Source organism: Rhinoderma darwinii, chromosome 6, assembly GCF_050947455.1.
Source record: "Rhinoderma darwinii isolate aRhiDar2 chromosome 6, aRhiDar2.hap1, whole genome shotgun sequence".
In the NCBI taxonomy this organism is placed as follows: Eukaryota; Metazoa; Chordata; class Amphibia; order Anura; family Rhinodermatidae; genus Rhinoderma; species Rhinoderma darwinii.
In genome coordinates this window covers 121,124,002-121,136,794 of record NC_134692.1, presented here as the reverse complement: position 1 = coordinate 121,136,794, position 12,793 = coordinate 121,124,002, and the positions used below count along the sequence as shown (strand labels likewise).

The window sequence follows — 12,793 nt, the reverse complement described above, 5'->3', positions numbered from 1 at the left end:
GATGTCCGTTTCTTTTGCAGGTTAGAGAAAGTGTTTAATTTGTCAAAAGAAGATCTGACGTCTAAAAAGGCAGATATGTCTTCAGGTAATGTAAAAGACTGTCTGTAGGGTTTTTTGCATTGGTGATGTAGGCTATAAATGGATGGGTCGGTGCACCTCTATTGTGTCTGCCTCTATTTCATAGCTGCATGTTCTGACATCGCTCTTCTAGTTGATGCGGGAACTGCATTATATTCTAGCATTTGCCCACAAGACTTGTACATTATCTGTTATGTTACGGGTCTATATAAAATTCTCCTTTCTATCTAGGATATGTGGGAAATCGCGGCAAAAACTGCATTATGAATGGATAGACACTAAGGCCGGGTTCACACGAGCGTGTTCGGTCCGTGATATACGGTCCATATGTCGGCCGCATTTCCCGGACCGAACACACTTCAGGGAGCCGGGCTCGTAGCATTATAGTTATATATGACGCTAGGTGTCCCTGTCTCTCCGTGGAACTACTGTCCCGTACTGAAAACATGTTTTCAGTACGGGACAGGTTTCCCGCAGCGAGGCAAGGACTCCTAGCGTCATAGATAACGATGATTCTAGGAGCCCGGCTCCCTGCAGTGTGTTCGGTCCGGGAAATGTGGCCGACATATAGTCCGTATATCACGGACCGAACACGCTTGTGTGAATCCGGCCTAATAGCTATAACCTTTTTATCTGGATTGCAACTGGAGAATTGGCTCAAAGTATTAACCTTGAGCCTGTGTTTGATCCGCCCTTGAAAACAAATGTGTGGGATTTCATTAGTAATCCAATGGGTGATCCAAATCTTTGGAGTTTGAATACTTCAGCTTCTTGTCTCATATATGCAACCCGGCTTTACTATCCCTGCCAAGAATCTTTTTATGGGCTCTGGCTAATAGTCCATGATGCCACCGTTGTAGGAAACAAGGATCTGAAAAGTTTGATTGCGGTCTGTGTGATCCTATTGTTTTACCCACATAAGTGGCCCTATAGCGTTTTACATGCATGTGTATGTGGTAGCTGGACATTACGACTATCTAGGAAAAAATAAAAATCCGATTTTATTTGGGAATTTTTTCCTTAGATGCAAGGTAGTGTGTGACCTTTTTTTTTTTTTCCCCGCTTATAAGTAAATATTGAAGTTACGCTGCGATCCCAATTTGATTACAACTTGCAGGTAACATATAGCGAGAGCTGTACCTGGTGTTCGCCTATGGCCTATGCTATAATCCGAGTTCTGTGTGGCTCTTCTACGTGTCTTTTATGGGTTGATCCCCAGGATCTAACATGGCTAAGCAGGAAAGCTTGCAGGCCTCGTCTACCATCCCCCACTATATTCTATCGTGCTGGTAATTAGCTCATTTCTATAGAATCATTGTCCTGGCGTTTTTTTGTCCTGTATTAGGGGGGATTCACACGAGCGTGTATTCGGTCCGTGCGGGCTGCGTGGTTTTCACGCGGCACGCATGGACCAATACAAGTCTATGGGGCAGTACAGACAGTCCGTGCTTTTTGCGCAGCGTTTGTCTGCTGCGCAAAAAGCGCGACAGGTTCAATAACTCTGCGTATTTCGCGCATCACGCACCCATTGAAGTCAATGGGTGCGTGAAAATCACGCGCACCACACGGAAGCACTTCCGTGGGACGAGCGTGATTCGCGCAACAGCAGTGAAAAGGATGAATGAAAACAGAAAAGCACCACGTGCTTTTCTGTTTCCAAGCATCCAAACGGAGTGTCTTTGCGAGGAGCGAACCCCGACAACCGAGGCAAACTTCACCGGGTTCGGCCAAACTCGTTTTGGCCGAACCCGGCAAAAAAATTTCCGGTCCGCGACGTCGGGAGAGATTCACTGTGCATGGTGCTGAAAGAGTTAAACTGTTTCAGCACCATGGACAGTGACTTGCGATCCCAAAATACATGAACCTGTAAAAAAACGAAGTTCTAACTTACCGATTACTCCTGTCTCCTTCCTGCAGTCCGACCTCCCGGGATGACACTTCAGTTCAAGTGACAGCTCCAGCCAATCACAGGCCAAGCACAGGCTGCAGCCAATCACAGGCTGCAGCGGTCACTTGGACTGCCGCGTCATCCAGGGAGGTGGGGCCCGATGTCAAGAGAGGCGCGTCACCAAGGACGCGTCACCAAGGACGCGTCACCAAGGCAACGGCCGGGAAGTTCTCGGTAAGTAGGAACTTTATCTTTTTTTTTTACAGGTTTTTCGCTGTTGTGTTCGGCATTCACTGTCGAGGGTGCTGAAAGAGTTAGCTCTTTCAGCACCTTGGACAGTGACGGGCGTCGACAAGCCTCATCTCTATGATGCCGGCTGCGCGAAAATCACGCAGCCGCGCATCAGACACGCATGACACACGCAGCTGTCAAATGGTTTTTGCGCTCGCAAAACGCCGCGTTGTTTGCGCGCGCAAAAACGCAACGCTCGTGTGAATCTCCCCTTAGACCGGTTTTGAGGATATTCACAGGATTAATTGAGGATTTGATTTTCAATGTATAATCCCGCTTTATTAACTCACAATTGCTAGGTTTTGGCTGTAATATTCATGTGAGAGCAAGAATTTAAGATCGGGCCCTCCATGACTTTAATTCTGTACCTTCCATCGTCTCCATAATAATTCCTGCCAGGTATAATCTGCATAGTACCGGGATTTCTGAACTAATTCCACTTTTTTTTTGGGTTCTCTATCGTTTAGGGCTTTTTGGCATCTTGATCTTTCTCATCTGCTTCTTATAACTTATAATTTATCATTCTTCTCAGTATTAGGGCTTGTCCACACGTAACGGATTTGCTGCAGAAAACTTCTGCAGTATTTCTTCATAATCTAGCAGACCATGTGCTTTGGAAAATCCGCACCATTTCATGCGTTTTTTCCCTGCGGAAAATAGTGCATGTTTTGCAGCGTTTTTTTAAAGGCTGTGTGATGGTGATATTTTTCACGAGAAAACACAGGAAATCAGTCCACTTTCCTTTCCGCAGCAGTAGTTGACATCCAGCGGAATTACGCACCGCAGGTGAATTTCTGAACTGATTTATTTTTGTATTTTTTTTCCCGCAGCGTGTAAATGACATTTGTTCAATCACACCCACTTTGCTGCTACTGTATTTTGCGGCGTATTTTCCGTGCGCAATCCCAGACGGAAAATACGCAGCAATTCCGTTACGTGTGGACAAGTCCTTAGAGTGAAATTCCAGTTTGCGATGACTTCTGATTTCATGGAGACGTGTTAGATGATCACTGAAATGAAAGGGACGGGCGCCATGCTGCTTTGGCTTCTATCATATTTTAATTCATTCACTCAAATTCATTAGAACAAATTACCATTCATTGCACAAATCCAATAGAGGACGAAGGGGCACAGACCAATGAGAACGTCTGACGTCTGTGACAACCGGATCGGCCACTGTAATAGTGGTCACTTGCAAGTGGCGTTTTGTTATTAACAGTACATGCTGAAGAAGTGACCGTCTGCCCCCTGTAGCTGAGAAGCTAACAGGGGTTGTCTATTGAAGTCAATTCTTGTCAACCTTCCCTATTAGGAACATCCTAGAGAGCCAGAACGGAGAAATGAACAAGCAGCACCCAATTTGGCCGACTCAAGCTATCCCTGTATTAGTAGGACGGCCATTCATCTGATTGGCTGCCATGTAATACTACATTTTGCCCACTGCAGGGGAAATGCCTAGCTAGTTACAGCTTCCCTCTGCAAAATCAGCTGTTTGCAGGGGGTACTGGAAGTGGAACCCCCAGCAAATCAGCTTATTTGCACCTGGGTTATCTCTTAATTAATCAACCCCTTTAAAGGGGTTATCCGGGATGTAAATATTTTTTTTAATTGGGGCTGGAAATGAACTAAATAAACCAAATAAGCCATAGTTACCTATCCTTGTCCCCGGTGATCCAACGCTGAAGCTCTGACACACTCCCCGTGGTTGTTTACATCCATGTGCCTGCTGCAGCCAATCAGAGGGCTCAGCGGCCATATGTTGTATTTCTGGCAGCATGCCAGAAATACAATTCGTCACCAGTGAGCCCTCTGATTGGCTGCAGCAGACACATGCTACATGCATGTAAACAACCACCGGGACTGCCGCCTCCGCACTGGATCACCGGCGGCAATGATAGGTATTACTTTTTTGGTTTATTTAGTTCATTTCCAGACCCTAATTAAAAAAAAAAAAATTCCACATCCCGGATAACACCTTTTATCTCCAGTGACCACAGTTATGAAAGGAGGGTGATGTAAGAGGCTCCCTGTCATCTGGAGGGCCGGTCAGTCTTCTCCGTGTCCGCACGAATTTTGGATCTAAAGTTATTTTAAATGTTTTTCGCCAACGCTTTAAGTGTATTTAACATTCTTCTTGAAAGATTTGTCCTTGAATTTGCTGTAACATTTGCTTTTGTATTCAACAGCTTCATCCACTGTGATCACCGGGGACCAAGTAGTGCACATGGCCAGAGCCAAAGCCAAGGAGAACCAGGAACGGTTAGAAAAGGATATGCAGAAGAAGAAAGACCAGATCAAGTTGAGCTCCAGCATGACTGTTGTGGCAGACGTCCACATCAAAGAGGAGCCCATGAGTGACGATGAAAGCATGGACACCTCCGCGTATGAAAGTGTCAATAATGGGATGGTCAATGGTGTACACGTGACTGAGAACTCTAAGGAGTCGATCAACGGAGATCAAGATCCTGTTGCAAAAGAACTAATGGAGTTTGTGGATTCTACATTTAGGAGACAGTATGTTTTGACTATGAGTGAACTTAAACGTTTATTTAATCTTCATTTAGCCAGTCTTCCTCCTGGACATATTCTGTTTAGTGGCATCTCCGACAAAATGTTGCAGGAAACGGTTTTAACCTCTGGCTGTAAACAGATCATGGTGCCTGTAAGTATCATCCAGCGTTTTGTTTGTGTCTGTCTGCAGATCTTTGGCTCGACAAACTTTTTTTTGTTTTTTCATTATTTTTGCTTTTTGGGTGTAGGTTCCATAGTTCAACTTCAGTAAATCTAAATGGGTAACTAAACTTTAAAAAAAACTTTTGACATGTTAGAAGGTTTGATCAGTGGCATTCCGAGCACTGAGACCCCCACTGATCGCTAAACAAAGCGGCAGAATCGCTCGGGTGAGCGCTGTACTGCTTCGTTTCTGAACAGCTTTTTTTTATTGGAAAGCCAATCAAGTGGTGCACGGGCTTGTAGACTTTCTAGTGAACCCATACACCACTTGCTTGGCTTTCCGAGAAAAGCCGATCAGAAACAAAGCAGCACAGCGCTCACCTGAGCACTTCTGCCACTACCTTTTAGCGATTGATGGGGGTCTCAGTGCTCGGACCCCCACCGATTAAACCGTCTGACATGTCACTATGACATGCCAAAAGTTTTTTGAAAGTTTACTTATCCTTTAATCTGGCCATAGCCGTAATATATTTGTTAGGAGATTCTGCCTATCCTCTTGTCTATAGTGACATCTGCTTTTCAGGATTTCGCAAAATATTTCTGGTGGGAAATGCATTTGCCCCTCCCCCTGGACAAAACTATTCACTGCTATATCTAGTGCAGGGCATATGGTTTCCTTTTGAATCCCTGTGCCATGCACTGCCTCCTCATTTCCCTGCACTTGTCAATCAGTTTTGCCCAGAGTTTTTCTTTTAAAGGGCTTGTCCAGGTCTGGGAACATTTTGCTTCCTTCTTCCAAAACTATAGCAAATAGAAATAAAAAAAAGACATGAACAGCACATTCAATTTTAACATTGATCTATTGCTGCTAAGCAAAATAAACATTTTGATCAAACTGTATAAATCCATTTGCCACTTCACGGCGACCATTTTTAAAGAGAACCTTTCACCCGCCCATACATGTGCAGCATGTAATGGGCAGGGCTGTACAAACCCTGTCTCACTATCAATATTTTTTCTATCTTCCGTCGTTATTTAGATATCGGTGCCGTTATATTTGGCACCGATACTTAAATAACCCCTTAAACTGTCAATGGGGCGTGTAATTGGCAAGGGGGCGTGTAACATGGCTGTAACAGTGTCCAGTCCGCTATAGACAGTGTCACAGCAAGAGCTGGAGAGAGGAGAGCGTTTGCGCGCACAGCTCGGCTGCCACCACGGAACAGAAGAGATGAATAATTCTCCTTCTGTTCCATGGCGGTGGGAGTATCTTCGGCATCGGAGCTGTACGTGCATTCACGTTCTCACTCGCGAGAGATTACAGTCTTGTCGTCCTTGTCTGCCAAGAGTGAGAGCATGCGCCCGCATGCTCACACAGCTCCAAGCTGTGCGTGCGCGTGCACACGCTCTCCTCTCTCCAGCTCTTGCTGTGGCACTGTGCGTAGCTGATTGGACAGTGTCACAGCGACGTTACACGCCCCATTGATAGTTCAGGGGGTTATTTAAATATCAGGCGCCAAATATAACGGCACCGATATCTAGATAACGGAGGAGGATAGGAAAATATTTAAAGTGCCCAGGGTTTGTGCAGCTCAGCTGCACATGTATGGGCAGGTGAAAGGTTCTCTTTAAGGGAGTCCCTAATCTATTCGGTGCAGCACTACATGGCAGCCATCGTAACACAGCACCTGCAGGGGGAGCAACGCAGCAGCCCAATAGCATCCCTGCTGCAAAGTTAAGCCACCTTGGCTCTGGGCCATGTACCCTCACAGGCACAGCACCACAGAGAACCACAACCTAAAGTTCGCCATAAAGTGGCAAGTGGGATTATACATTGTGATCAAAATGTTTACTAAGAATCTCATGTTCACGTTTACAGATTGTGCTTTGCAGCCAAGCTTCATTCACTTCAATGGGGCTGAGCTGCAGTCCCAGACACAAGCCATGCACAACAGATATTACGCTGTTTTTGGAAGAAAGCGGCCATGTTTTTCTAATCCTGGACGACCGCTTGGTAATCCGCGCACATTTGCTACTTTCACATCAGTAATGTGTGGGAACAAGTGATTGTTACTTTGTGCTGCATAAACTATACAATCAGCCGATGAACGAGCGTTTGGACTCGGCTGATCGTTGCCCTTTTTACGCAGGGCAATCATTGGGAACGCGCGTTCATATGAACGCTCATTAAGTTAACATGTTCTAGTTTATATTTGATGCAAAGCGCAGTATATCCTCTGTCCTGTCTCTACATTCGCTGCACAAGGTGTGGACATACGGTAAATGCAAGCGACATGGAGAACATACTGGACAAGTCCAGTTGATTTTGACTTTCCACTACTACTTTCAGAAGGTGTTACACCAGGGATGGACCAAATACTGTAAAACTAAAACTTGGGAGCCAGGTAGACACCTCCAGGCATCAGTTTGACTGTTTTAGTGTCCAGGAAATAAGAACTTCCATAGATCTCAATAGAAGACGACGCAAACAAGTGAGAAGCGCTTTTCTAGGTGCATTGGCCGCCGGCTCCTGGGATTTGTCCAGTCCTGGGTTACACCATCTGTAGTGTATTGGCTTATTCAACCTTCAGATTCCCGCATGGTGAATAGACTTAGTGATTCAAGAGCCCTTAAGAATGGCTGTAGTTCAGACTGGCACTCATGTAGGGTGGTTACATACCCAGATGAAAAGGAAACCGTACCCGGGCTCACATGAGCATTGGAATGTTTTCCTTTGAGAGCCTCTTATTGTGTCTCCCTATTGCCGTGCACCTTCTCATATAATCCAGGCTTCTGCAGAGATCTGGCCGTTCAATTAGGTCAAGTAACACAAAAGAATTCACTGAACAATCGCCCTTACATCTCATTGATTTCTTTGAGAATTTTCGCTTTATCCTGTACATGATTGATGGCTCAGTTAATCTTTTATTTTCATGAGGATTTGGGGGAACAGTGAACTTATTCAAAGACTCTCTCCGCTCCAATTTCCCTGGAATATCAAGTACTGATGTACTTTAGCGCTCATTTAATAATATGTAAACCCTCGTAATATTCAGCAACGTGGATGGTCAAGGAGGGGCACACACTTTATTTACATTCTGCCTACCTATGGGGGCTGTACAGACATGCTACATACATATGGGGGGATTTATCAAAACTAGTGCAAGGCAAAAGCCTTCTTGCTAAGTTTGACCAGCTGTCAAATGACAATCCATTTCCATATAGCGCATGCTACATTTTCGGGATCTTTAGTCCACCTTTACAATAACACTTTAAAGCGGACCTTTCTGACATGTATGTTTTAGTAAATACTTTTATTCTTGGTGTTCTAAAAAAAATGCTTCAATATTGTTTCTTTGTGCTGTGCCGTTCCTCTGTTGTTCCTCCTGGAAATGTAGGAATACATTGACCATTGGAAGTTACCGTATTCCTTGTAAAAAAGTGTGTAACTCTACAATCGAACACTGTCCAGGTCCTCTTTAAAAACCAAACTTTAATAGGGTCTGTCCTAGTAAGAGAATCCCTTTAACAGAACTAAGAACTGAATAGGCAAAGCTATGGATGTAAGCTCTGTGTATTTCACATGTACCAGTAGTCTCATTTATAAAGTACTTTACAACCTACATCGTACTTCTATATGGGTGCAGCATAAATTTTGGACTGTGGTGCATTGAAGGGGGTGGGGGTGACATTGCAGTGCTCATACAGATCTTTTTATAGGTACTGCCACCCCCTCACTCATTCTGATTTACTAGTACTGCCTCTAGTGTATGATCTGGCAAAGTGCTGCTGTTTCACATGAATATTGTAACGTGATTTGTCTTTGGTATGAGTTGTTTTTAAAAAAATCTATTGTTAGTTTCCTCCTCAGAGCACTGCTACATCTGAGGAACAAAAAGTGTTTGCACTCTGGATCTGTGGAGACACTTATGACAAGGTAAGTCTGAGTAGCTTGTGTGAAATGATGGACAGATATAATCTTAAAAAGCACCTGTCACTTCTCCTGACATGTCTATTTTAATAAATACTTGTTTTCCCTATAAAATAACAATTCTGGAGCATCTTTTTCTTAGAACTCTGCGTTGTGCCGTTCCTCTGTTATTCCGCCTAGAAGCTTTATAAATAAATTAACAACTGGGTGTTAACGTTCTCCTTGTCAATGGGGCGTGTCATTTTGTCAGCACTGATTGGACAGCCAGTCTGTGCAGGGACACACCCCCAATTAATGGCACCCAATGTAAATGTATTTTTACATTTCTTGGAGGTATAACAGAGGGACAGAACAACATAGAGTTCTAAGAAAAGATGCTCCAGAATTGTTGTTTCATGGGGAATACAATTATTTACTAAAACAGGTGTGTCTGGTTCCTCTTCAGGATCTGTTCGTAGAGTAGGTAGAATTGCGCTTTTTGTGTGGTCACATGCTGGTAATATGAACCATTGCATCTTTGTGCCGTAGGAAAGACAAACATTGCTGGAGCTCTTCTCCAAGGGCCACAGGTTGCGCAGGAACGTGATCCAAGCACGGATGAGCCAGGAGTTTGGAGAAAGTCTCAGTAAGCAGCTGCTGGACAAGGTGCTGAAGGTACGAAGTGTGAAAGGAGTTAAACCTCTTTGTAAACACCGTTCCGACAAACCGTATTAACCCCTTTACCACGAAGGACGGATATATTCGTTCTGTGCAGGAGTTAGTTCCCGCAAAAGGACGGATACTGCCAGTGTACTCACGCGATCAGCGGCAGGAGCACGGCTGTTATACGCAGCCTGGCTCCTGCCACAACTGAGGGAATTGAAGCGCGCTCCGATTCCGGCAGTTTAACTCATTAAATGCCACTGTCAATAGTGAATGTGACATCTAATGTGTTTGACAGAGGGAGGGAGCTCCGTTTGTCACCCCATCGGCGCCCCCGCAAATCGTTGGGTTTCCATGGCAGCCGGGGGCCTAACAAAGACCCCCAGGTCTGCCTTCAGCAAATGCCTAAGAGTTTTACACTGGCAAGCAATAATGCTTTCATATAATAAGTATACCAAAGCATTATATATATGTGATCAGCAGATCGCATAGTAAAGTCCCCTGGTGGGACTAAAAAAAAAAATTGAAAGCAGTTAAATAAAGTTTGTGAGAAAAAAAAAATAGTCAAAATAAAATAAAACAAATTTTTTGCCCAAAAAGTGTTTTTATTTAGTAAAAGTGTCAAAACAAATCACACATACACATATATGGTATCCCCGCGATCGTAACAACTTGAACAATAAAATGAACACATTAATTAAACCGCCGGATGAAGGGCGTCCAAAAAAACAACGGCAAAATTCTCTTTTCTCCCATTCCCCCCATAAAAAAAAAAAATAAAATTTAATCTATAAATCCTTTGTACCCCAAAATAGTACTAATGAAAACTACACCTTGACACGCAAAAATCAAGCCCACATACGGCCACATTGACGGAAAATAAAAAAATTACATCTCTTGGAATGCGGCGATGCAAAAACAAGTAATTTTTTTCTAAAAGGGTTTTTATTGTGCAAACGTAGGAAAACATATAAAACCTTTACATATTTGATATCCCCGTAATCGTGCCGACCCATAGAATAAAGTTAACATGTTATTTACGCTGCATAGTAAACGGCGTAAATTTATAACGTGAAAATCAATGCTGGAATAGCTGCTTATTTTCAATACTCTCCTAAAATAAAGTTAATAAAAGTTAATCAATATATTATAAGCATCTAAAAATGGTACAATTACAAAATACAACTCGTCCCGCAACAAACAAGCCCTTATACGGCTTTGTCGACGGAATAAAAAAAAAAAGTTACGACTCTTGGAATGCGACCGTGAAAAAAACAAAAAATAATCCTTGGTCATTAATGTGCAAAATGGCCTCGTCAGCGGCGGTTAAGCCAATTAACCCCTTAATAAGTTGTGTGTTTACCAGCAGTGATTTTCTTTTAACTATTTCGATGCCATGAGGCCATTCACGAAGAACGTTGCTGTTTTTCTGTGACTAACAAGCTAATATTATACTGGCCCAGCCACATTATGTTTATTGTTCCTAAATGAAGCTGGTCTTACATCACCCAGAACCACCGATCTGCCCATGTGTCTGCTATTGTAGTTCATCCCAATTCATTGGACATCTCATAGACTATCATGTTTTTATTGTTTACTGTTTTTTTGGTGTTATTTTTTAAAGGGTAACTAAACGTTCAACAAACTTCTGACAAATCCGTGTCATGTCAGACGTTTTGATCGGTGGGGGTCTAAGCACTGAGACCCCCTCCCCCACGGTTGCTAAAACGAAGCCGCAGAAGCGCTGAGCCGCTTGCTTTCTGTTCGGCTTTTCTCGGAAAGCCGAGCAGTTGGTGTACGGACGCCATAGAAAGTCCTACACCGCTACATCGGCTTTCCGAAAAAAGCGGCTCACCGCTCACACGAGCGCTTCTGCCGCTTTTGTTTTAGCAATCGGTGGGGGTCTCAATGCTTAGACCCTCAGCGATCAAAACTTCTGACGTGACACGGACATGTCAGAAGTTTGAACGTTTAGTTACCCTTTAAAGCATTGCTAGGGACTGTCTCTTTGGGTGAAACTCAATCACATGTGGTTTTCCTATAGGTTTTTTTTTCACCCATTGACGGAAATGGGGGGAGGGGGCAGACTCAATATTGTCAAGCCGTTCTGGCCATTATATGATTAGGAACAGATACCTAATATGTACAAGCCTTGATTTACTTATATTTAATGTCAATATCCTCTTTTTAGGACTGTTGCGTGTGTTACGGAGGTATGTGGTATCTTAAGGGAACTGTGCAGTCCTGATGATATCCGGAAGCCGGCAATAGGTGAAGAACACAGTGGCCTGAGCACAGATTATGTCTGTTCTGGATTATGCCCTGCTGGGCCCTTGCACATCACATAACCGTTACCAAAGGCAGAGGAGGCAGCTCGCTGTATGGTCTGTGGAAGGAAGACTGTTCCAAGGAAGAAAGCTGCTCTTTTGAGGTCTTTGTTTGCTTTTAAATCTCCTTTTGTTCTTTAACCTCACATAAATCTGCACGCCCTGTGGAAGAAAAGATGGGTGTGTTTTGGGTTTACATATGTGCCAACATCATAATCTGAACGATGTACACAAACACTGCAATAATAGCCTGAATTGATGGTTCATAAAGATCTTTCTCCCCATCGTAACGTATGTCTGGTGACGACTGGATGCTCTGCTGCCACCAGTTGGCAGTGGAAGTGGCAGAACCAATAAAGAAATGGAACTAGTGACATCACTGGGGAATGAGGTACCGTGTGATGTCACCGGTTTCTAATGATATAAATATTGGTAAGCATAATAATAAAAAGGTGACTAGGCCTGGTTATTGCCTGGTGATTTAATCCCACCACCCCACCCACTGTGTCCTATTTACACTTTTGTGTTTTATATACAATCAATTATTCATTTATAAGGTTAATTCAAAAGACTAATGTAATAATAATTACACCATGTAAGATGTGTGGACCAGCAGGAACTGATGACAATTATGTTGGATGATATGCATACGTAGCCTCCTTAGTACAGTTTTTATTTTTTTTTGGTGGGGGGGGGGGGGGGGGATTTATAAACGGTATTGAAATGGAGGCATTTAAAAAAAAAAAACCCAACCTGCTCATTATTCATTTGCGTAAGCACATGGCCATATTTGTGTAAATTATTACCTTGTGTAAATAAAAGCTGTCGGGATCGTATCACTGCATTCTTTTAGAAAGTCTCTTGAAATTTATAAATCGTCTTCTATATTCAATCGGTTTTTTATTTTCTTTTAACTTTAAACTGGAATCAAACTTGACGGAAATGCTGTGGATTTACAGCGAC

The 12,793-nt window shown here is 43.4% G+C and overlaps 1 protein-coding gene across 1 annotated transcript in view; it reads left to right on the top strand.

The window, feature by feature from the left end:
• Positions 1–12,291, top strand: part of POLR3E (RNA polymerase III subunit E) — a 37,435-nt gene extending 25,144 nt beyond the window's left edge. Inside the window, exons 17-21 of the mRNA XM_075830221.1 lie at positions 21–85; positions 4,444–4,919; positions 8,790–8,867; positions 9,390–9,515; positions 11,695–12,291. Coding sequence (XP_075686336.1) covers positions 21–85; positions 4,444–4,919; positions 8,790–8,867; positions 9,390–9,515; positions 11,695–11,751 — 802 coding nt within the window. The 3' untranslated portion in view covers positions 11,752–12,291. The remainder of the gene's footprint in view (positions 1–20; positions 86–4,443; positions 4,920–8,789; positions 8,868–9,389; positions 9,516–11,694) is intronic.
• The last annotated feature ends 502 nt before the right edge of the window (positions 12,292–12,793 follow it).